Below are 25588 nucleotides of genomic sequence, written 5' to 3' on the forward strand. Positions count from 1 at the left end.
CCTGGGCTGTGTGTGAGAAGTTCTGGTGGTACCTTCAGGTGGACTGAATACAACCCCTGAGAACCCAGAGGATGAGCAGTGCTCACCTCATAAAACAAAAACCACTTTGTCTGTCTTTTTCAATACTAAACTACCATTCATACTATGTTTTGTCTAGCAAAGAAAATCAGCAACAGGAAGCCTAAACAAATTAAAACTTCCACTTCTTTCATCTTTCATCAACTTATTGGCCAGCAAAGCAATGGAGTTTGGCAGAAAAAAATTTATGAATAAAGAACTGACAAAATTACTTTGACAGGTATTTAAGGATAAAAGCTGAAGACTCAAAATGAGCTATACCTACCTATCAGACTGACTTACTAACATTCTAATGAAATTCAGTTTGACAGGATCTTGTACTTAACCTTTTTCCTAAAGAATGTCAGGATGAAACCCCTGGTAATTCAAGCATGAAATCTGTTTATATAATAATTACAAAACTGGAAAAACTGTATTTTCTGAGAAAATTATGATTGCAGTGTGAATGCCAGTAAGCAGAACCATATGATACTGTTCACAGATGAACACATCTACACATGTTCATATTGACATAGATGAACAGGAAAAAAGTAGTACACCCTGCTCTTAAAACATCTGCTTGAATATTGCTGCCCTTAAAGTAAGTTTAGAGTTCCTTTGAGACATTCAAACAAAACAGCTCCCCAGCAAGAGTCACCTCGTCAGCATGTGCCTACAGACCCAGGGAAGGATGGCTAAGCCAGAAGAAGAGCAAGAACTGAGAATCTGGACTGTTGAGACAGACAGAAGGCAATTTTGACTATGAGACAGATAAAATCTCATTTGTCCCGGGAACTGTCAAATCATCCAAGTTCCAAACAACCCCTCCAAATCCACAGTGGCATGGCAATTTATAATGCAACAACAGGAGGCAAACTCAGCAATGGGTCTCTGACAACAGACCCCCCACCCACGACAAGACCCTGCCTCTGACAGGGGGAAGGGCAGAGGGCCCCAGCCCACGGGGCTCAGTGTCAATCTGTCAGGGGAATTCCTCTGTCAACCTGTTCAAGCCCCTCTGCAACCTGTTTACACTCAGTCTCCACTATACCCAATGGGAACGAGGGCTGCAGCCCACTTACACCCCCTGTGAAACACATCTCGGCTGGTTTTAAGCCTGCTGCTGGTCATTTCATCAAGTGGCAGTTCTTGCATTATGAGAAACAGCAAATGTATTTCCTTGGTTGCTTTCTCTAGATCTCTATCACACCTTGTCTCCCAAGCACTCCTTTTCCTAAAATGAAGCTCAAGGTGAAACAGATACCAAATCAGAATAGTGAGTAAATGTTAAACTTAAGCTACTCTAAGCAGTGATTAAAAAAGTAATGTATGCTCAGAGACCAGAAATTTGATGTTTTCACATTTTTATTTTTCATCCCTTTGACACTTTTCACACCTTCACCTTGTTCAGTGCCAGATGGAGAGAGATCATTTAAAGCCTACAGATAGAAACAAATGAGCCATGAAAATTAGCATGTTATACAGAGTTTTAATTCATGTTAGCAGTAAAAGAAACAATTCAAATGTATTATTACTAAGAACCTCCTGCAGCTGCTATAAGCATCAGCCCTATAACTTCCAGCCAGCCCTCTCTACATCAAAATGTTTTATAAAAATTGGATTATGAAATACTGCCATGCAACACAAGATCTGCACTGCTGGAAACCCTGGAAGCATTCCTGCGCTCTCATCTGAAATGCAAAGAATTCCCTAATATGGAAAAAATAAATCCTCTCACTAATCTGTTCAATATCTTTATCCCCAAGAAAAATGAATATCATGTGGCAGTCAGCATTCCTAGAATTTCTTCTAGTTTTGTTTTATTTTTAAATTTAAATTTTTTAATTTTTCCTGCTGTAGACTCTTTTAGCTGGAGAAACAAAGAAAAACACAGTGAATGTATGTGGGCCACGGCTACAGTATTTTCTCTTTGCCTTCTTTCCTTTTGGAAAAGCCTCAAAGTTTTATGAGTTACACATCACTGGAAGAAAATGAAATGCAGTTGCCCTTATTAACTTATTTAGAGAAGTTTCTTTCAAATTTTCTTTTCTTATTAAATTGTTAACATATCTGGTTAGTAATTGCCAAATTAATGCAGATCTTTCAGCTGTAATTACAAACTGCATTTCGTCCTTGCTGTGACATTAGTGTATGTATTTAGAACATTTCATGACCTATCCTGCCATGAACATGCTTTTATACAGAATAATTAAAATACTCAGAATAAATTACTTCTGCTGTTACTTTGAACCCTTCAGTGCTCCTTTGCAGGTATCATTTAGTGGAGGATGGAAAGGCAGAGGAATTGGTACATTGACAGGTGACTGAGACAGCAGGTACAGCATAAAGAGGTTTCTCCTGATGCTTTCAGCAGATCCGTGCTGGCTCTGTGGGTCACAGACAACGCTCAGCCCATAACCTGCTCTCCTCTCTGCACTCACAAGCCACAGCACCACAAGACAACACACAGAATATAAACCAATGCAAAAACCATGGATGCTGCAGGCACAGTAACACCAACAGATCATAACTCAAGAATACAGGAAAGAAATGCAGTAAAATGAAATGCAAACAACTTTTTTGGATCTGCCTTCGAGATGTATCTTTCTGGAGAGGACAATTCCTGTAACTGCAGCATTCAGGTTCTTACAGAAGTGTTTCCAAACCTTCCTTGAAGCAAAGAGCTAAATATGATGAACATGGAAACAAAGTTTTGTTTTAGTTTTACTGAACAGCAAGGATATTCTTATGGAACATCCTGCAAATATACCTTGCTCACAAAATTAGTCTGCTGTGACTTGAGCCAATTAAAGCCACATGAACATTGCCGATGCTGCACACTATGTCGGGGTGGATTTTGTAAGAAAAAGGAAGGATAGCGGGGTCAAATACTACTAGTTCATTATTCTTTTAAAGAAGGAAAGAAAGGGCACTAGACTGGCAAGGTTCTACACAAAAAGACCAACAGCAGGACGTATCTGGAAATTAGACAAACAAAAAAAGCCTGCGGAGCGGAGTGAAGTGACTTAGGCATTCATTCACAAGAAACACCAGTTTCGAAGCCATCACTCACGAGGCGCAGCTCCCTCCTCGGCGCGGGCAGAATTAAAAGCCGAGGCAAGCCCGACGGCTCCTGGCCCCGCTTCTGGGGTTTCTGTGGGACGCGCACCCGCGGCGCCTTCCCCGCGACGGGACGGGACGGGACGGGACGGAATGGGACAGGACGGGACAGGACGGGACAGGACGGGACCACCTGAGCGCAGCGCGGCCCCGCATCCCCGAAGAGCTCTGCGGGCTCTCCCCGCTCGGCTCCCCCGCCCCGCTCACCCGGCTGCGGCGGCGGCTCCTGGGGGCGGCTGCGGGCGCTGCTGGAGCAGCCCATGGCGGGGCCGGCGGGCTCTGCAGCCGCTCCCGACGGCCGGCTCGGCTCGGCTCGGCTCGGCTCGGCTCGGCTCGGCTCGGCTCGGCTCGGAGCGCGGCTGGCGCGGCCCCGGGCAGCACGGACCTGCGGAGCCGGGGGGCGGCCCCGGCGCTGGAGCCTCCCCCGGCGCTCAGGCCCGGCCGGCTGCCCCGGGGCGGATTCCTGCGCTGTGCCAGGGTGTCACAAGGTGTGAGTGGCAGCCGGAGGGAAGGGACTGCAGGGCCGTGTGCCCCGGAGTTTAACCCTGAGGCTGTGCCCGTAAACCTCGCTGGCAAGCTTGGAGCCCGATAGCACCGAGGAGAGGAGACCCGCAGCCCGGCTAAGAGGGTGCAGGTCTGGGCCGCGGTATCAGACGGACTCGGAGGCCACGCCGATGTTCCGCGGTCCGTGAATGCGGCTGAGCTTGTGAACCTGAGAATGTGGGGTGTCTGCAGGGAACCCCAGACCGGACCCGGGGAGGGGAGCAGCAGGGCTGGGTTACCTGCACTGGCTGTTTGTAGTTTTGGGCATTGCGGGGATGTGCTCGTACACACGCAGGAGCTGCAGCCCCGCCGCCAGCCCTCTCTGCACACAGGAACAGCTGCGGGATGCACCCGTGGGACTGAGAGGGACAGACAGACAGACCCCTGGGGTCTCAGCAACTCGGAGGCAAAAAGGAATCCCTGGTTTGCAGAGTCCTCTGGGTTCAGCGACCACCCTGCAACATCCTTACCACCAGCCTGAAAGGCAAAATAAAGATAATATTTTTATATTTGCTTATAGGCAAATTGACAGATGCCCAGGAATGCTGAGATGACCTAAAAACTTCACAGACTGTAAGAATGAGGAATCTTTGCCACACATTTGCTTGCATGAGCAGATAATGTATGTATTGCACCCAAGACATAATTTAATTATATCAAATTTAGACTAGCCATGCATTCTTCTAAATGAACTTTTTTTATCCACCCATAAATTTATTCAGACAAATCATATTGTATTTGGACATTTTTCCAGGGTTTGTGATGTTCCACAGCCAAGGTATAGCAGTAGCAATAACTCCAATAATTTCTGCAATAGTTTCTGCTTCCTCAGTTTGAATTAATTTTCAGGATGCTTTTAGAAAACAACAGAAAAAAAAATCCATTGTAGGCTCTATAGATTTCTATGTAGCTATATATGAGATTACTATGAGACACTAGACACTGAAATGCTGATAACTTTACAATTAGCAAAATGTTGCTCTGTGACAACAAAAGCAGAAGTGCAAAAAGAGGTTTAGCAACTTAAAAATTAATTTCAGACATATTTAACATTCATGCTGTTGGTGTGAAATCCTTACTGCTGTGGTGGGAGCGAGCTCAGTTCCCTACACAGCACGTGGGGATTTCCTGTACAGCACAGATGGAGACACCCAGGCATCCCACTGCTCTGCTGCCACAGGTAGGAAACAGAAGTGCCTGGGACTCCGAAGCTGAGGAAGCCTGACATGCCAGGAAACATATCTGATATCCCACCTTCCTTCTGTGATCTTTCAAAGAACAAACTAAGGAGGATAGACCACCAGGACAGGCTCATCAAACACTGAGCACTGAGGAAATAAGAAAGGGAAGTTTACATTCAGTTCATTCTCTTGCCTGCAGAGCTTTGTACCTGCTTCCCTCCCTGTCCTAAGCAAAGGGTGAGCTGTGCAGAGTGCGCCTCCCATCCAGCTGACTGATGCAGCAGAGAAAGGAACTCAGGGTTTGCAAGGCCAGAGAGAGGAGCACGGGGCAGTGTGTGCTGGCAGCAAGGCTCACCCGGGGTGCTCTGTACTTCATGTTCTTTAAACAGCCTTGGATAGGATACAGAAATAGAAATGAGAGCCCAAGGGCATTTCGGCAGGTGACTCCCACAAACACTAATTAACAATGTCCTGGTCTTCCCTCTTCCTGTGTGAAGGAGAAGTTGCATCTTTTGGGCAGGAAGGCTGCGCATAACAGAGCCAGTGCTGGAGCTGGGCACGGCAGGGCCACGCCGGGACAGGGCTGCACCTCAGAGTTTCAGCCGCATCACACGGCCAGGCCAGGCCTGGTCAACGTGTGCCCTCTGCAGAGCACTCAGCACAGACACAGTCCCCGGGATAGCTACACGCTGCCTCTCTGCCACCCTCCTGCCTTCTGGGAGCACGGGCTTGCACAGACCTTCTACAGAGTCCCCAAGAAATTAAAGTGACACTGTGGCTGCAGCATGATGTTGGCAGATGAAAATCCTTGGTAGGTTTTCCATCCCATCCCTTCCCCTCGGCAGGGCACCTCTCCACAGACTCTCTGCCTCTAATCCAAACCACCCAGAGACTGCCCCAGCTGAAGGCAGTACCAAAGTAGCTAAAAAAACCTCCAAATTTAAGAGCAAATAAATGAAACAATTATATTAAGCTAGTTATTTTATTCAGGATTACAAATTGGGAAATTAAAATTAAATGTAAACTATGAGTATTTAGGGATAGCTGTACATCCAGAGGTAAAGCAACAAATACCTATGACCTCTTATATGCAATCAGCCATACACTTCCAAAAGCAAACTTCATGAAGATTTCTCTAAGGCCCTGATAATTTTTAAGTTCTCCAAGCCAGTACTACATGACCAAAGTTGTTCCACTCATTCCAGAGCTCACTAGCTGTTAAGATTTTTGAGTATTTTAGATATTATTCCTACTGCAGCAATTAAATTTATATCTATTTTCTAATAGTCCCAAATCTTGTTAGGTTCCATATCACAGTGATTTTTCAAGATATTATGTTATTCAAAAGTTTTCTTTTTGATGACTTCATTTCTCAGCTCTTTGGGTACAGGACAATCAGTACCTAAACAAGTAATAAAATATTCTAAATTGTTTATTGTGTCAAGTAATCCAGGCCAAATGTTTCACTGTTTCAAATATTTGTAGGTCCATTGAAGGCTGTTCTGTGATGCTGATTTATGAACTGCAGAGAGCTGCCTTCTGAAACAGCTATTTTTGTTTTGCCTGGGATAGTAATGACCTTGAAACTTAGCTCCTAGTACATGCCTTGTAATTTTCTGGAAAGGGGTCAATCTGAAGATTTTCTCATCAAACTAATTACTGTCTTTAGAAATCTGCACCTGTGGATTTCTGCACAATTTGACCCTTAGAAAATGCAATTTCTCATTGTACTGGCACTGGATTTAAGCTGGCTACACATAGAGGTATAAAAATGCATGTATTTATACATGTATATATTTATGTATGTGCACACACACATACTTAACATGCTTCTATTGGCTGAAAATCTATCCAGGTCTGCAGATATCCAGGTATTTGCAACAGACAGTATTTAACCTCAAGGTTGTCCCTGTTCCCTAATGAGATACCCTTTCTCCACTTGACCCATTTTCCTCCACAACTCCTTCCTTCCTTCCTTCCTTCCTTCCTTCCTTCCTTCCTTCCTTCCTTCCTTCCTTCCTTCCTTCCTTCCTTCCTTCCTTCCTTCCTTCCTTCCTTCCTTCCTTCCTTCCTTCCTTCCTTCCTTCCTTCCTTCCTTCCTTCCTTCCTTCCTTCCTTCCTTCCTTCCTTCCTTCCTTCCTTCCTTCCTTCCTTCCTTCCTTCCTTCCTTCCTTCCTTCCTTCCTTCCTTCCTTCCTTCCTTCCTTCCTTCCTTCCTTCCTTCCTTCCTTCCTTCCTTCCTTCCTTCCTTCCTTCCTTCCTTCCGTCTCCCTCCCTCTCCTTTCTTCTTTTCCTTTCTTCTCTTTCTTTCTCCCGAACCTTCCCGGAACCTTCCCTTCCTCGTGGTAAAGCTGCTTCAAGGGTGGCTGAAGAAAGGTTTTAATTCAGATCTAGTGGACCTGTGCCTTACTGTGATTCTAAATTCCCAGTAATCTGAAACAGAGAGCTGCATTCTTCTGCCTGACAATACAGGGGATAGTTCAGTGCATGGCCCTGTGAAAATCAGATGAACATGTTTGCATTTGCTGTAAATGCAATGATTATCAGAGAACACAATCTGTCACTTTTAATAACTCTGATGTGCAAAACCAGAAAATAATGGCTGCAGGTGTTCACACAGCATTGTTGTGTAATTGTGCAGAGACTAGAGCAGACTATAAATCAAAGCAGGACTGTATTTTTTGCATATTTTCATCCTTGCCTACACACTGTTCTACACATTGCCTATTGACACTCAGGGGAAGGGGCTAAGCAGGGGTACAGCTTCAGATGTTCCTCTTCATCCCTGGCTGCCAGAGTGATCCCCACTTTCTCTGAGGATCAGCAGCGCTGCCACTTCAGCTTTATAAAGACCTCAGAAGTTCAGAGAATTTAACAGAATGATCCATCCCAGACTGTACCAGAAGGTGCCCATGTACTGCTCATTTTCCAGACTTCAGAATGATTTTTTCTCATTCTTCTCTTTCTCTTCTTTCTAACCTTTTCTCTCAGTTAACTATACACTGTCTACGACAGCACACATAATTAGCACACAAACCTTAGTACCTCATTTTACTGTTCATTGAATTTTCCAGTGAGTAGTGAGAAAAGCTGATGATATTATTACCACTGCATTTGTGGGGGCAGTGCTTGGGGTTCTATAACACAGAGAAGAAGTAGCTTTGGGATTTCTCTGCAGAAAGGTAAGCTGCTTGGATGAACCCACATAGGCACTATGTCCAGTGCTGATTCCTTGCAGCCAAACTGTGGCAAGAGACCCCATGGGTGACGCTGGCCAGCTCCATGAACTTGCTTATCTGTCCCCAGGTGTGTGTGCCCCTGCCACCATGGCTTGTTTGCTGATGCACTGCCATTGGTGTCAGTGCTGCTGCAGGAGATTGCCTTGATGCTTTAGGATTTTAGCTTTTATATTTTTCATATATTTGTAATCCTGCAATTCTTTAGTGTATAACTTTAAACTCCATATAGAGTGTCAGCTACTGTCTTCCCCATTTTGGTCAGACAAAACAATTCCTCTCTAGGCCTGGGAATCAAGGACACCTTTCTGTCTCAGGTCCCAAGAAATGTAAAACAAAAGTGAGTTGGGAGGGGAGCAAACTTGGGATAAATTATTTCATTACCTGAAGCTGTAATTGGAAGATTAACCCCCAACATGCAAATGGGCAAAACTTATAAAAGCATGGAAACCATGACAAGTCATTAATTCTTTTGGGTGTAGACCCTGGGTGGACTTTGTCTGCCTGAAGTGGACCTGAATGCCCTTCAATAAATATAACCACTTTTTATACCCTTAATTTTGTCTGGCCTCTGTTTTTAATTAATCCCAACAAGGAATCACCCTGACTTCCCTTTTTTAGATACACTGAGTTGGTTTCATTCACCTAAAATGAAGTTGGTTTCTAATTTTTGGGATAGGTCAGTGTTCCACCACTGACTTTTCTTGTAGTGCTCTCACTCTTCTACCTCTTCGTACCTCTAGATGGTGCTTTCTTACACAACCTTGTCAGCATTTTAGTGGGGAAAAGTGGTGAAAGAACTTGAAGACCACTGCTCTCTGGATTAAGTTCTCCCTCTGTGATGGAAACCCTGCTTCTGGCCTCTCACCAGAGATTAATTAGGCCAGGGTGAGGAGTGGTCCTGCTTTCCCCAAGTACTCTGCATTCCCTGCATGCTCATGTCCCCTGCCAAACTGAGCCCCAGAGCCAGGGGAGCGCCTGGCTCAGCCCCAGAAGGAGCTGATCTCCCTGGCTGAGCATGGTGGGGCAGGCAGGGCGGCTGGATGGGACCACAGTGCCTGCTGCTGGTGCTGGGAGAGTGACACTGCTTTTCCTGAGCTGCACCCTGGGTCACTCCATCTCGAGACTTGTTAGTTGTCTGCTGCTTCCCTGCCTTTCTTCTATTTCTGCTGTATCACAGCCCCGTTGTGGAGGAGAGTTCAAGATCCCTGAGGGTGTTGAGGGTGCCTGGGTGCCAAACTCTCCCTGATGTGCCTTCCCCCATTCCTTAATCCTCAAACAGCTGCTGTCAAGGCCCATACACTCCCAGGGCAATATGCCAACATTAGACAGTGGCTGTGTAAAGTGGGGCTAAAGCCTTTTCTTTCTTCTAGTGTAATTTTCATCTGATTTGGACTGGCCCTTTGTCTTTATAAAGGACATTTTATAGACCACAGACCCCAGGAGAGGCCTTCACAGAAGGGAGACCTGGGGACTGAGAGAGACAAATGTGCCCATTTCTGCATGTATTCCCACCACCCCCAGACCAATCCTTATTCCACCTAGATTTAGGGCAGAATCTGGGGTCTAATGACGAAAGTGTCTATCAGAAAGTTCCTTTGGAAATGCGGAGATTTTTTAAAAACACATTACTAGAAAGAAGCAGTGATATAAACAGCTAAAGAAAGTAGCTCTCTCCTAACGTGAGCGGAGGCTGCAAGGGTATCCTTGGAAACAGCTCCCTCTCCCGGAGCCATGCACGGCTCCCGCATCTTGCAAGGGACGTAAAACCTGGAATAGCCCAAAGGAATGGCACCGAGGACTTCAGGAGGCCCACTGAGCTTTATATTCCCTTGCCTGGAATTTCAACAAGGATGAAAGATGAATGTTTCACCAGACCATAACCAACAGAGTAAAAGTATAAAGAGTTAAAAGCAAAGTCACAGTTTGATGGGGAATAACAGCAATGCACCTGATGGCTGGGACAAGGGCAAAACGTGGAACAGGAATAGAAAGAGTTTACTTTTCAGTTGCCAAAGAAAAGTTTGGAGTATACTTCAAAATTTTTTGAATCATACTCTGTAAAGGGATAGAAATGTGGTTTTTCTTCAATAAAAGATATAGGACTATAGAGACACAACAAAATGTAATATGTTTATATTATTATTTATATACTACATGTATAATTTATGTGCTTAACACAGACATTATTCCCAGAGAACTTTACCTTTAGAGATGGACAAATGTCAGAGTTTCACTTGTGATATTTCAGCTCCATTTAAGTTTGGTAACATTTTTTCCAACATACCTTTGTCTCAGTGTTACTTTAGATCTTAATTTAGATGCTTAAACTGATCTGTCAAAACCCAAGGTTGTTACCCAGAAAAAAATAATTGGGGTGATGATTTGCATTTTGACCAAAGGCTGCCTGTCACTGAGAAGGATATCCCGTTGGAAATATTTTGGTTAGGTCTGTGATCATACATCAGAAAAAGTTACCATGGAGGTAGCCATACCAGGAGAAGGGCATACAATACGTTGCTATAAATTATTTCCCTTATTTGAAATAATACCTGTTAATAAAAGCATACTAGAATAACTGAATGCAACATGTTTTGTTTTGGCTTTTTAGTTTGTTGCTCCATATTCCATATTGATAAATGTGTCACACTTCCTAAGGCCAACAAGCCCACCACTTTGCCGTGCTTGTGCTAACCTGGTGAGTCTAGCAAAATTCCTATGCTAGTTTTGTAATTTTATAAGAAATGTACACACTGTGATGCCTTTCTGGGGCGGTGTCTTAAGAGCATCAAGTCACACCAGCAGCAAACCTGTTGTCCTGTCCCCAGGCTGGATCCCTGAGCATCTTCTAGGGGGATGTCACAAGCAAGCCCTGCAGCTCACACTCAGAGCATCCACACTGCTCATCCCCGCAGGCGCCAGCTGAGCTGCTGCTGCTCTCTCTCCTCCCTGTGCCAGCCTGGCCTGCTTGTTCTAGGATGGACAGCACTGTGGGATTGAGAACAAATGTCCTTGGCCTGAAAATGGCAGCCTCATGTCGCGGCCCTGGTCCTAGACATTGCAGTGTGTGTGTGCTCAGTGAAATAATTTTCAAGCTGCTGGTTTCCAGAGTGCATGGAGGACAGGAGGAAGTTTCCCTGCACTGTCACTCTGGCACAGCCAGGGACTGAGCTGCTTGGGGATGGGCTAAGGACACTGCACAGACACTGCACAGCTGGTGGGAGTGCAGAGCCATGGCCCCAGCAAACCCGGGAGCTGCACTGAGGGCACCCAGAGCTGAACCTCTAACATAGGCAGAGTCGGGCCCAAGTCTATTCCCAGGCTCAGTGGCTGGTTTCATGAAAGAAACCTGTCTGTGGGCTTAGGCTCGGGCTCATCCCGGAGCTGTGTCCCATTGGGACAGGCCTGTCATGCAGGACTGGGGCCTGTCAGGGGCTGTCATGCAGGGCAGAGGGCAGGCGCTGCTGCTTCAGGGAGGCAGTGCGGACAGCAGGGACACGGGGCAGACCACCACAAGTCCCCTGTGCTGGTACTTTGCATTGCCCTAGAGATTTACCTTCTCCATCCCACCATTTCCCCCATCAGCCCTGTGTCAGAAGTGACAGTCCCAGGGACGCTGTTCTGGTGACATCCCACCCGGAGTACTGTGCTCAGCTCTGGGGTCCCCAGCACAGGAAGGACATTGACCTGTCAGACCGAGTGCACAGGAAGCCACCAAGATGATTACAGGGGTGGAGCTATGAGGAAAGGCTGAGAGAGTTGGGATTGCTCAATCTGGGAAAGAAAAGGCTTTGGGATGATCTGATTGTGGCCTTTAGGATAACCTGATTGTGGCCTTCCAGGACCTGAAGGGAGCCCACAGGAAAGATGGACTTTTTTTTACAAGAGCATGTACTGCTAGTGACAAGAGAAAGGGGAATGGCTTTAAACAGAGAGAGTAGTTTTACATTAGATATTGGGAAGAAGCCCTTTACTGTGAGGGTGGCGAAGACACTGGTAGAGGTGCTATGGACACAGCCTGACCCTGTGAGGTATTCAAGGCCAGGTGGCATGGGGCTCTGAGCAAGCTGGTTTAGCAGAAGATGGCATGGCAGCGGGGCTGGAACTAGGTCAGCTTCAAGGTCCCTAGCACTCCAGGCCATTCCGTGATTCCATGACGGGAGGCTCAGGCCGCTACGGCTCTTCTCGCATCAGCTCCTGAAGCCTTCCGCGAGGCTGTGATGTGTAACATGCGTTAATGCCCCTCTGCGGAACGAGGGAAGTGGTAGGCATGGGAAAGGGCGGGAGCCGGCCCCGCCGCCGAGCCGGCCCCGCCTGCCGAGCCGGCCCCGCCGCCGAGCCGGCCCCGCCGCCGAGCCGGCCCCGCCGCCGAGCCGGCCCCGCCGCCGAGCCGGCCCCGCCGCCGAGCCGGCCCCGCCGCCGAGCCGGCCCCGCCGCCGAGCCGGCCCCGCCGCCGAGCCCCTCACCCAAGCCCCGCCCACACACGCCAAGCGCCGTCTCTCGTTCAGCCAGGCCACGCCTACATTAACTCAAGACCCGCCCCCACACAGTGTAGTCCCGCCCACTCCGGACAAGGCCCCGCCCCTCCCGGGGCCGCCGCCGTCGTTCGGGCGCAATGGCAGCCGTGGGGCGGGGCGCGGTGTGCGCGGCTCTCGCGAGAGCTGCCGCGGTCTTCGCGCGGTGCTTGCCGGGCGCTCTTTCCTTTCTGGCGGCCCGGCCATCTTGGCGGCGCGTCTGCGGTGAGCGGGGCCGGGCCGGGGGCGCGGGGGCCGCTGCGGGCGCTGCTGCCGGGTTCTGACCGCTCCCCTCCATCCCCCTGTGTTCCAGGTACCGCCCGAGCCGCGCGAGGCAGCAACATGGTGGCCGCCAAGAAGACGGTGAGTGAGAGCGGGGCCGCGCCGGGCGCACGTGGCGGCGGAGCGGCCGGGCAGCGCCCTGGTGCGCGGGGGGACCCCGGCGTGGCCTGGCTTGGGTGCTGGGGGGTCCCTGGGCACGGCCCATCGCGGCCCTCAGAGCTCGGGCCGTGCCCTCCTGCCACTGGCCGCGCCCCTGGGCCGCCTCCCGCTGCGCTCGGTGTCCTCGGGTACCTCCGTGCGATGTCCCGGGGGCTTACAGAGCTCCTGAGCTGGCTGCAGGGAGGGAGAGGTGGTGCCGAGGGGGTCCTAGTGCGGGTGGAGTTCAGGTTTTGCCTTTCCTGCCATGTTCTGGCCTTTCTCTTACAGTGGCTCTGACAGATCTGAGTTTCTTGGTCAGAGGTGGTGATTTCGTCCGTCAGATGCGTCTAACCTGTTGTCCTGAGCATCACGCTCCCCTGTTGTAATATCAGTTCGATATCGCACAGAATTCTTTCTTTCTGCTGCTCCATGTAGCGTTGTCAGTGTGTGCCCTGGGGAGAGACAGGCTCTGAACCTGGCTTAGATTTGCAAGGCCTTGACCACAGAGCTTGACAAGAGCTTGTCAGATACATGCAGATGTCACTGATTTATGTAGATAGCAGCAACAGTGCTTTGAGGTGTATTTTTGTATTGAGAGATGTGGGGATAAGAAAGGACTTTCTGAACTTGTGAAAACACAGTATCAGCAATGCCCCTGTCCATGAGCTTTCTTATACTCTGGTGAGTGACTGGCCTTTCCTATTCCATGTTTCAGATTATAGGGAGATTATGAAAAGTGCATGTATTTGAAATTTCTCTATTGTGTTCCCCATTGTTTTGAAAAGCCCGAAGTAACAAAATAACATTTCTTTACATCTTTTTCAGAAAAAGTCCCTGGAGTCCATCAACTCCAGGCTTCAGCTGGTTATGAAAAGTGGCAAATATGTGCTTGGGTACAAACAAACTCTGAAAATGATTCGTCAGGGCAAAGCCAAGTTGGTCATCCTCGCCAACAACTGTCCTGCTTTGAGGTAAGCAGATGTGGGAGAAAACAATTCCAAGATGGGCTCTTTGTACAAATGCAGTTTGGGCTTCGTGCTAATTGCTCCAGAGACTTAATACAGAGGACTTTGCTGGCATGTTCTAGAGTGCTCTTGAATTTGTTTAGTAGTTTGCTGTGTAATGATTTCAAGTCTAGAAGTGTTGAAATGCTTCCTGGTGTTTTTCTGGCTTTCTGATTCAAGGAGATTGCACTAGAGAAAGTCATGGAAGCTTTTCACACTTGATAGCGTTCACTAAGAGTGTAATGGGGCTGAATTCCTATGTTTTTCCAAGGTAGTATATTGGAAAATAATTTTATAGCTAGAAGAACTGATGACAGATTTAAAATATTTGAAGCACTTTGCCAAAGTTAGTTATAAATTTGGGGTCCTGGCCAGTGAAACTGATTTTTTGAGAATGTAATTTGTACTAGTATCATGATGTTTTCCTCATTGAATACCTGGGCCCTTTCTGTTGTTGAGGGATATTGACAGGCTTAAGACAATGTCAGTGCACAACCCAGAAATTAGATACTTGAGAAATAGCAAGAGTGTTGCAGTGGGCAGCAGTCCCCAGTATTAGTGGGGATCTGAAAATGGTTGGGAAACAGTATTGACTGCTAGACTGTCCTGGTGGAAGTCAAAAGAGAGGGCAGCATAGGTGGACTTTTTGTTTTAAATTAAAATACATGGTTCCTTTCTCAGCTGCAACACCTGTGCCTCTCTGTTCAGCATCTGGTCACCACTGGCCATCAATATTAACTCTTACTTTATGCACTTTGGCACCTAAAGAAAGGCCTTCCAGAGGTCTGCAAGTGCTGAATCCTTCTACCATGTAGAAATGAGCCTGAGTAGGAGCAGCCTGAAGTGTTTGTTGTTGCAAACCTTCAGCAGACATTTAAATAAAGGTTCCTGAGCCACAGTGTGGAGTGATGCTGCCTCACAAGAAACAGCTCTGTTTCTCTGGGTGGGAAGGAAAAGTTGAGGGTTAAGTGTGGTAGGAGTTAAAGCTGCTCTCTCTGTATTGCAGTTGTCAGAATTGTTTGTGGTCATGTTAACACCCAGTTTTTGGATTTCAGAAAATCAGAGATCGAGTACTACGCTATGCTTGCTAAGACTGGTGTCCATCATTATAGTGGGAACAACATTGAGTTGGGCACAGCGTGTGGAAAATACTACAGAGTGTGCACACTGGCCATCATTGACCCAGGTAATTCCCTCCTGCAGTGTAGAGGAGGTGTCTGCAGATCCTCCCTTCTCCTGTGAGTTGCAGCACCGAGCAAGGAATGAGCAGGAGTGATGACACACTTGACTGCATTTTTCCATCAGGTTTAATACTTAAAATTTTCTCTGACCAAGATCCTGTTCTTTTGTGAGTCCAAGGTTCTCAGAACCTGGAAGCATTGCTGCATCTCTTGCACATAACTCTTTTACTGCTGAGCCCTGTGAGCATTTTGTCTGCTTGTCAGTCTGTAGGGAGGTTTTGGTGTCTGGGAAGCAACTATGTGGGACCTTTTTCTGAACCCATCAGCTAGGACATGGGCTTGCACAACATACTGTTTACAACAGCCCTGTTTGACCGTTCTTAGTCTGAGACAAAGGGTTGTGACTTGTCCTGCTTCCCAGAATAGTATATAGAAAAATAACCAACAGGCAGGTGGATATTCATCAAGGGAATGAGAATCACGTTAAATGCTTCATTTTAAAACTACATTTGTATGTAATTAGTGTGATTTGGTAACAGTGTTTGTCCCAGAGAGTTGCTCAGATTCCTTATATAGAAAGCTAAGTAGGTGACTTCCCATCCTCTTTCCAGAATGTTTAAGAGAAGAGTCAATCCCTTGTTCTGTTTGTTGACCAGAATGCATACACATAGGTTTAATGATTCCTGTAATGACTTTAACCAGCTGTTCCCCAAGTCACAATGAATGATTTGAATTTCCTACTCCTTCAGGAAACTTTATTTAGCTTGCTTGTATTCAAATAGTAGCTGTAAACTTAATTGTCAGAATGTCACTTTCAGGTTTGGTTTTGGGTGGGGTGGGAGCTGTAAGTCAGTCCCAATGCTCTGGAGCTGACAATGCGAATATTCTCGCTGTCCTGATATCTCTGTGATCAGGGGAGGCTAGACATTTGCTAGAGTAAAACTATGCATTGTGTCCTCCAGGACTAGATTGCTGTTTTAGTCCTGGCTTTGTAAATGCTGGTGACAGGTGCGTAATTACTGGAAAATACTGTGCTTGGATTAGAAAAACACAGTTACAAGTATTCTTATCATTGATTTTATCAAAATTATTTGTTTTTTCCTAAGCAGACTGTCTGTTCTTTTAGATTGCTTTCTTTTTCTAGAATCACTGTGGTGATTTTATGAGTAGGGGGTGTTCTTCTTACTTTTATTCCAAAAATCATCTTCCCATGGGTCCTCTTCTAACAATACATTTTTGTTTTACAGGTGACTCTGACATCATTAGAAGCATGCCAGAACAAACCAGTGAGAAGTAAATGCTGTAAAGGTGTTATTTCTACAATAAAACTGGTTACAGATCTCTTTTAAAGAAAAATTTGTATTATACTTCTGTTGGTTTTAGGGAACAAACTATATAAATGAAGATTCATTACCACTGCTGTGCTTCTTGTTCTGTTAGAAATAACCTTCACATGGCAAAATTGCTGTTCTTTCTGTAGGCATTGTGGATCTGAGGAGGTAAGTGAAGGAAGGCTTGATCATGGCAAGTATGGTGCCAAATCCCAATGGGCTGGGGCTCCCTTAGTGTTTGCTTGTGGAGTGCTAATGCAAACAAAAGCCATAACATAAGGGACAGTAGCAAATTTGGGATGTTGGTGGGGACCCCTAAGGGTTTACTTATGTTCAATATTTCACACTGTTTTTACCTAGTGAATCAAGTAGAATGTGCATCAGTTCCTTTGTCTTTTCCATCCAAGAGTACATACCTGTAAAAGGACAAACAGGATATAGCTTCTAGATGTATAGGCTTTCAGTAAGATACCTGTTAACTTCACAAAGCTGTTTTTAAATCAGTAGCCTTTTTTTTTTTTTTTTAGTTTTCTGAAGATACTGGAGACAGATGAGCTGGTGTTCTCAAGGCAATTGCTGAGAATGTCAGTATCTTAGAGATTTGTGCCTGTTTTGTTTGAGACCATGACTGCAGGATGTTCCTTATTACTAGGGATTGTTAATTGAGGTGGCAGTGATTTTCTGACATGGTAAAAACAAACACCTAATGAAAATCAGGATGTACCTGTAACCCCGCAAAATTCCGCAGTATGCCAAAGCATGAGGTATCTTTCAAAGCCTGCTGTTGTATATCCATGTACACTCACCAGCTTGTCTGACATCAGTTAATCACTTAAGTTTTACTGCAACTACTTCTGTTATAAAGTGAATGAAGTTTGGTGTTTCCATTTGGAGACAGTCAAGAGGCAAACTCTGAGGTGTGTCAGAGCAAAGGAGGAAGTGCTGGTATATTTACCTATTAAACCACAGATCTGGATGAGTTGCAGTCAAGGGAAGGGAGTGAGACTTAAAGGTACTTCGGGTGGCCAGAATAGAAGCAGTTTGTTTGGTTTTGTTTGTGTTTTAGTGTTTGACAGGTGTACAGCTAGCTGAATTGACCAAGTAATATTTTCAGAATTAATATACTACTTGCATTCAGGAAAGTTAGAGAATCAGTGAATACTGACAAAAGGACAGCAGGGAGAAGTTGGGTAGTCTAGACATAAGTAAAAGGTTTTGAAACTTCAAGTTGTGATGCCCTGATAACCCAGCAGACTTCTCACTTTGGTAATTTAATTCCATTACAGTTTAAACACAAATGTGTAACTACATTTTTACTTCCTATTGATTCCAGTAGTAACTTTTTTGAAGAATCCAAGTCAATCCTAATGGCTGTGAATGCTGTCTCACTTGTTCTGTGTATGTCTGTACATAGAACTATATACATACACAATCTCTGTGCTTAAAATGCTAGGAGTGGAGGAGGGAAGTACAGAAAAGCAAGTCAAATTCATACCCTAAAAATACTTCAAAACATGGAGGTTTCATTTCAAAAAATAACACCATTTTATTATTTTGCATAGCTTATTTCAGTTCTGCTTAATTAGAACTTCTGCTAGTTACTAAATTGTTTATATAAAATTATCAACATTTTTATCTGCAATCAATGCAAGACAACACATGGCATATAAATGCAAGGATCCAGAATATTCTTTTCAACTTCAGACACAAAGAAAATAGCTCTGACAAGTTTGTATGTATAAATATACAGTGTAGTGTACGCTTCAAATTCTGATCAGTATTTTAGTCTGTTTTCCAAGTCTTCCATTCTCTTCGTCATTTCTTCCAGTAGATAAAAGTTAAGGAAAGAGAGCTACTGATAAAAATGCATTAAAAAGTCAGCTACCTGATTGCTATGGTCCATAAACATTCTCATTTCTCCTCTTACAATCCCAGTAGTTTCTCATACACTAATCCCCTTTATTTTTTTCTGATTTGATCAGCTGAGTTGAGAAAGCTGTGTGAAGCCCCATTATTTAACAGGTTTACCTTGACATGGAGTTCAGACTGTAGCTTATTAAAAAGGCTGGTTCTACAAATTGATTGCTTTTCTCCATTTTAAAGTGAGGGTAAATATTTATCTAGTTAATGCTGTTTAAAACTGTTTCCCTTAATCATGTGGAAAACTGCACATAACTGGCAGTAGATTACAGAACTCTGGGGCTCTGAGACCCCAGTAAGAATGTCTGCTCCTCATGATCTGTTCCTGTCCACAATTGTGGCAGTGGTTTCCAGACAAATGTGGAATAGAGCACAACAAACTCCGTGGGATCTAGGGCTGGTTCCAGTTACAGTAAGAAGCTGTAGCAATACAAAGTAGTGTACAGTATCCCTTTCCTGATAAGCACTTCCAGTTGGCTGGAATGCTGTCTCCTGCAGGAAGATGTTGGACTGGTACTGTTTACTTCAGGCCCTCTCTCTGAGTGCCATGGAAAGGCTGCAGCCAGGGGAAGCTGAGAGGAAGAGGAGGCCTAGCATCAAGTGAGATCTGAAGTCACTGAGATCTACCTCAGAAGGATGAATTTGCTGCACCCCACTCCTTGCTTGTTTGACTAGAGTCTTGATTTCAACATTTTAACATCTTGCACAAGGGAAAATGGAGAACTGGGCATATTAATTGGGATCTTTGACACATTGCTGTTAGGAATTTTTAGGGCAGACAGGCAAATAGAACTTGGCCTCTTGAGTTTGGCCAGAACAGCTACGTGTACTGTCCTCATTGTCAGCAGGAAAATCTCTTGCTAGTAAGGAGCAAGGGTGTGTGTCTTGCTTTTGTGGGTGTTCAGTCTGCCTGGACATTGGGTTTGGTAATTGCTCATCTGTCTGCTGTGGCAAGCTTACTCTGCACAGGAGCACCATGTGAACTGCATTTTCTTCAGCCATTTTTCTCAAGTGTTCACAGAGGCAAAGTTGAAACAGTGAAACTGCACTCAGCTTACTGATAGAAGTTAGTGTAGCTGGACACAAAACAGTTTGGACTGGTCACTCTGAATTTGTATTGTGTAACTGGAGCTACTTATGTAGCCAGTTCTCCGTCCTCCACCCCCCAGATCTCTGGATGAGGACTAGCCAGCAGTCTGCAGTTACCAAGGACTAGTGTAGCACCTCATACCTGAGCTTGCTCTGGAGATAAGGCAGAGAAATTAGGTTTGTAATAAAGACAAAACTGGATTGTTCATACTCTTCAAAGCAGTGGCTGCACAGTGCTCTGAGGAAGTGCTTAGCACAGTTCCTATCAAAATTCCTAGTCTCTGGTTCAGTGTTGACAGATTTTCTATTACCTTGAGCCATTGGAGTAAAAATCACAGTTGCCTGCTCAAATGGTAAAGTAAAAAAGCACACGTTGCTAAGCTTCTAAGCTTAGTAACTAAGTTCTTTGAGTATGCTCAGAGCTCCTCACAGCCCACTGCAAGAGATTGTGGTAAAGAGCTTCTGAAGGGGCAAGAATTGGTCTCCTTTCTCGTTAGCATGCAGGCTGGAACGCTGCATGTCATGTAACACTTAAGGATGTGGGAAATAACCTAGAAGTTTTTCTCCAAAATTGTTGGAAGAAGTCCTATCAGAGCAGTATGTGTGTTGATGAACATTTGAAGCACCTAGCAATAACCTTACATGATGGCTTTCTCCTCTTTTATGAAATCTGCTTTGCATGGAGTAATTTAATTAAGTGATTAGAACATAATTCCTTAAAGTGTCTGCCATGTTCTGCATCAGGTTACCAGTCACTGAGGGCTCTGCTTGCCTCCCTCTGCACTGACAGTTCACAGTCTGAAGCTGTTCCTGTCTAGGAAGCACAGTGATGAGCTGTTGGGATCACTGCACTCTTCTGTGCAGGGAGTAAGTGCTTACTGCTCTTGCACACAGTTACACAAGGAGAAGATGTGATGTTTTGTTAGCGTTTATTTGATCAGAAGCAGCTTTCATGAATTTGCTGCATAAATAGTGCACAATGAGTTGTATTGCCAGTTTGCTGCTGTTTCCTGAGATGTGGATTTGCAGGCAGGGTAAAGGCTGCTGCACTAGCAGCTCCCTTGAAATAGACTGAGTGGCAGAAGCTAGTGATCTGCACTTTGCTAACTTTTATCTGCATTTCTTTTAATGCAAGATTAACCAAACCTGAGTCCTCTGATTTCCTCCTTATCTAGAGTATGGTTTTAAATGACTCACTGCATATGTGCCTCACCAAGGAGTTCAGCAGGGAAACCTGTAGTCTGTAAATGCTATTTCAGTAGCATCTGAAGAAGTAACCCAGAACAAAGCATGTTAGTCTTGAATTTGACCAGTTGTTTCTTTGCTATTCCTGAAAGTGTTTACTGTAAGGAGTTATTAAAATTCAAGATCCTTGTTAATATTTTTGTTCCTTCCATGTAGAAGAAGCAGATTAAAAGTTAAAGGCTTTGCTTATTGGCAACTATTACGTAGTTTAGATTTTCATAACAATAAACTGTTTTTAGCTATGGAGGCAGTTTAGACTTGATCCAAAACCATGTAGTTTGTTTTAACCTGCCTTTCTTATCTTACCTGTAAGAAGCAGTTACTCAGAAAGGATATATCGCTGGGTGAGTTTTCTTACTTCACTGGTTGCATAGTTCTGGAATGTCACAAGGTTTTCACACTTGCACTGGTCATTGTCTTTTGAGGCTTTTGCTGAAAAAGAGAAACACTTAAGTATAGGCTAAATGCTGAATAAATTGAATAGAATGGGGAGGAAATGACAAGGCATTATGAATGCAGAGCAGGTTTATTACAGCTGCCTGTTCTCAAAACAGGTCAACATCCCAAGGAACACCCTGAGGCAGATTCTGTTGGTACTGGAAAACAGTACACAATATGTAGTCTTCCATGTTCAAAGAACAGTGGGTTGTTCTAAACAAAGGAACCCAATTACCTGTTGTTGAGTGGATGTGACTGTCTTCAAAAAGATACTTGTGATGTACTGCAAGATGTGGACAGTCAATGACATCTGTGATGGCTATTGTGGTTGATTCAGGTCCTGCAGGAAACCCCCCCCAACACTCTAAAAATCAGACCCACTAAATTATAATTTTTTTTTCTACTTGCATGCACTGAGTTCTCCTTAATTAGTAGGTAATTCACTCATTCAAGGAAAGGATTAGGGATACAAAGCTATGAAGGAACCAGGCTGTTAGGCTGTATTTACTGTATACATGATATAAGTTATGGGTTGCAAAACTGAAAGGGAATTGTGAAGGTTCCTGTGAAAAACAGAAGTGATTGAAAGCTGAACATGCTTTAGGTGTGAGGCCCAGTGTTGAAATACAAGCTTCCCCATGAAGTATTTCATTCAGATGATGTAAGAAGCATGCAGCCATGCTTTTGTCACAGTGAATCTCCATTTTTCACATTGCAGAGTGACTCAGAGGGGCGAGGAGGCAGGGACATGGGATAAACCATTTTAGCTGAATTGTGAGAGTTCTCTACAGAAGACAGCATGAAAAGGCAGCAGGAGAGGACACTTGAGTTAAAACAGCCAACCTGAAGGCTGTGGACCAGTCCTATGAAGCCTCCCAGATGATGCATCCTGCTGGTGAGGTGACTCTCTCAAGGCTGGTAGATAGAAATTTCCAAAGGAAATGATATCACAAAAGAGCAATAAAAATGTTCACATTCCCCACAATTGATGTTTCTTGCCAGTAGCTTGATATTTGTCTCTCATAACACATGGAGAATGCCTCATACCTGTGCAATTTAGAAGAGGTCCAGTGTTGAAACTCCACAATTTGCCCTTCAACTCAGACTATCAGAATAACTCCTCCAAAACCAGTGATTGTTTAATAATAGTGAAGCAATCTGAAATGACAGCAATCTACTTTGTGTCCTACAATGAAAATTCTTTCATGTTTCATTATCATCCATCATCCTTTGGGGTGAACTGAATAAGAACATTGCTTGGAGAAAGAAAAAGTTTCTTCCTGTCCTTCAGTTTTCTTCTTTATAATGGGAAACATTGATCAGGGAGTTGGGAGTTTTTAGGTGAGAAGGGTGCAGCAGAGTCTATTTGATACACTACAGGCAAAAAATACACGTTTTTAATTCATGAAGCACAGCCTTTAAAATGTAAGGATTCATTTCAGAGTGCACACCCCGATCTTTTCAGTCAAGAGATGGAGAGGAAACAGAAACCTGTTGGGAGGCAGAAGGGCCGCCATTGTGTGCCCTGCCCCTTCCTGCCGCCAGAGGGCAGCGTGGAGGCGGCTGCGGTTCCTCAGGCACGGGTCCTTCCCTAGGAAATGAACACTTCACCTTCCACTGACTCCGGGCCCTTCATGGCCGAGAGGGGCTGAAGAGCAGGTATTTAACAACTGCACGTGACCGATGATGCCAGGGTGATGGAGCATCTGGGACACAGACACAGCTCTGGAAGCCAGAGCCCCTTCCCTAAAAGTGAATGCATGGGGGTAAAAGGTGACAGTGCAAACTTGCACCATATACCATGAAGATGAAGTAGGGAGGTGGAAGATGTTTCTGTGACATCCAAGTTTGCTATAACTATTGGGGTCCCTGCTGGTTTAGTCAGTTTTGACAGATGCATAATAATATACAGCTGTGCTAAATTGCACTGGGAAGGAGATGAGGCCCTTTTGAGTGGAGGTTGAAAGTACTGAGCATGAATATCAGGGAAGAACAGATGAGTGGTTGAATAAGGAGACCAGAGATCAAGCAGGAGAACTACAATATTTATATAGAGAGCTATAGATATCTCAGTCTGCATGGGAACCAGCTGCTGGAAGGAACTCCGATTTTGGAGAACAGTTCAGGGCAGAGAGGTGTGGGATGAGATCACAAGGGAATGAAATGAACGAGAAACAGAGTCTAGCTGAAGAATGATCAAATGGGAACAAGGATGGTGAAGATTTCTGTTGTAGGAGCAATGGAGAAGGTAAGATGAATTTTGAGTGTTTGACCCTGGGTAATGACTTGCTCTAGAAGTTGTTCAGGAGCTGCAAGCTAATGAGGGGCTTGTTTAGGAAGGGCAGAGGAACTGACCTGAAGTGTTTGAGCTTTGGACACTGGGCTGGTGTGGATATGTAATTAGGGACAGAAAAATGACAGATGCACTGGTAGAGGTGTGGCAGGAGGTCTCCAGTTTGGAATAGCAATTGGGCATTTAAGAAACTTCTCTTCAGGCTTGAAGAATAGTTGGGGCTCTAAGATTTCTGATCTCATTGCCTCTGTGAAGCTGAATAAACACTCAAGTAGTGACGGAGGCTGATCACCCTGAATCCCTTGGTGAAGTCAGTGCAATGAATAAATTTGTGGGGGAACAATGCTGAAATTGGATGTTGATTTTTAGTGTTCTGTTTTGTAAAAAAAAATACAGGTAATTTGTTAGGAGGAGCCTGTGAGAGTGTCATCAAAAGCAGAATCTGAATATTTGCTGAACTGAAAACTATCCACAATTTGGAAGGAGAACAGAATGTTAACCAGCTGGCTGCTGAGTACTGTCATCTGATCAGGGCTGGGGTCTTGTGACAAAAATAGTATATGACCATGTAATTAAAAGCTCCCACAATGCACATGCCCAGGGCTGAAGCTGCAATCATATTGAGTGTGTATTATGTATGACATTGCTGGAGCCTCGTTAGTGCTTCCAGTCAGATGAGAAATTAACATGAACCAAGGCAGTGAATGGGAACCTTCCAACTGAATTCCTTTTAATAAGAGGCAAGAGGGAAAAAAACCCCTCCTTTTTTGCCTTTACTACTAGTCATCAAGAATAATTAATAGTAATCAGCAGCTATTTTACAAGGCAGAATAAAAGAAAAAAGCCTAACCCTCAAAGAAACATTTGGAGAACTTCTACTTTAGCTGGAAACATGCAGCGCATCCACAGCTGGGATTAGGGATGAGAGGCTCTGTGGATCTCCTACTGTCCTCACAAGGTGCAGCCTCAGAAGACCTCAGCTAAGGACCAAAGCTGGAGTAAAGACAAAAGTCATTGCTATTGCAAAGGAGGAGAAAAACTGCGCTGTATACAACAGAAGGAATTAAAAAAAAAAGAACTTTTAGATTATGTAACAGGTTTGGAGGCAGAATTTCTGGTGGAGTGAGTTGATGAGTAATAGGTAGTTCTGGAGTGTCCAGAAAAACCAGGCTGGTCAGTCCTCAGTTCACAGGTGTGAGGCATTCATTGCCTGTTGTTGAGAGAGGGGCAGGCCAGAAGCTGAAGCACCAGTGCTGCCCAGTTACTGGAGGTATAGACAAGAAACTGCCACAAAGGGGCAGGATTTACTTCTTTTTTAATATTTTAAATAATGTAGTTAAAAGGAAAAAAAATGTGGTTGCTAACCACTGTTGTGGGTATCTGAAGGATGCATTTCCATCCCTGAGCTCTGGAGTTTGCTGGTCAGTGAGAGTTATTATATTGGGGTTTGCTAATGAGTGAGAATTATTGTTCTGGCTGCCAGATAGTTTTGGGTTTGGCTTCTCCAAAAGCTTTTAAGATGACATGCTGTCATTGGAAGATTGTCTGCCTAATAAGGTTAATTGAACTGACTTGGCTTTATGTTATCATTTAGTATTTCAGAAAGATGAAACTAGGACTTCTTAGGACTGAAGGACAAAGAGTATGCAAGCTAAGAAACATCCTCAAAGTCTTTTTTACAGATTCTTTCTTGAGATCTGTATAAAGAAACGTCCTGCAGCTAATTTTATACAATAATGTAAAAAAAAAGAAAAAAAAAAGGGCAACATCTGTTTTGATTTAATTTCAAGAAAAACAACCAGATAAAATCTAGTGAAAATTAAATAATCTTGCACAATTCTATTCTTATGACTAACATCATGCCATGTGTTGTTTCTGAATTTTGTTTCAGGTACCAGTTTGAATGTGCAAAAAAATACTGAGTCTTGGAAATGTGTGAGTGGGAGAGATATGCTGTCCTCTCTCTGGCTCCATAGCTTTCATCTCAGCTCAGATTCCCCCTTCCCCCTGCAAAACT

At 44.7% G+C, this 25588-nt stretch overlaps 2 protein-coding genes and 1 non-coding gene across 3 annotated transcripts in view; 2 read left to right on the plus strand and 1 right to left on the minus strand.

Moving 5' to 3' along the window:
* The first annotated feature begins 12817 nt into the window (after positions 1–12817).
* Positions 12818–16668, plus strand: RPL30 (ribosomal protein L30). The gene is made up of 5 exons (XM_058022655.1): positions 12818–12875; positions 12964–13013; positions 13896–14041; positions 15130–15260; positions 16503–16668. Exons 2-5 carry the CDS (start codon positions 12993–12995, stop codon positions 16550–16552), a joined length of 348 nt encoding a protein of 115 aa, XP_057878638.1. The 5' UTR covers positions 12818–12875; positions 12964–12992; the 3' UTR covers positions 16553–16668.
* LOC131094857 (small nucleolar RNA SNORA72) lies at positions 16131–16265 on the plus strand. The gene has a single exon (XR_009115804.1). It is a non-coding gene; the product is annotated as a small nucleolar RNA SNORA72 (small nucleolar RNA).
* Positions 16669–18112: 1444 nt separating the features above from the next.
* The window catches only part of MATN2 (matrilin 2), a 58272-nt gene continuing 50796 nt past the window's right edge, over positions 18113–25588 (minus strand). The window contains exons 14-17 of the mRNA XM_058040339.1: positions 22122–22193; positions 21514–21618; positions 21177–21272; positions 18113–18413 (exon numbers count right to left, since the gene is read on the minus strand). Coding sequence (XP_057896322.1) covers positions 18361–18413; positions 21177–21272; positions 21514–21618; positions 22122–22193 — 326 coding nt within the window. The 3' untranslated portion in view covers positions 18113–18360. The remainder of the gene's footprint in view (positions 18414–21176; positions 21273–21513; positions 21619–22121; positions 22194–25588) is intronic.

This window comes from Melospiza georgiana, chromosome 1, assembly GCF_028018845.1.
Source record: "Melospiza georgiana isolate bMelGeo1 chromosome 1, bMelGeo1.pri, whole genome shotgun sequence".
Lineage (NCBI taxonomy): Eukaryota > Metazoa > Chordata > Aves > Passeriformes > Passerellidae > Melospiza > Melospiza georgiana.

Bases quoted from the DNA above. Each gene is read 5' to 3' on its own strand.
- RPL30 (XM_058022655.1), top strand. From the start codon at position 12,993: ATGGTGGCCGCCAAGAAGACG. The intron at 13,014-13,895 runs GTGAGTGAGAGC...CATCTTTTTCAG, and splicing joins TGGTGGCCGCCAAGAAGACG to AAAAAGTCCCTGGAGTCCAT. The intron at 15,261-16,502 runs GTAATTCCCTCC...TTTGTTTTACAG, and splicing joins ACTGGCCATCATTGACCCAG to GTGACTCTGACATCATTAGA.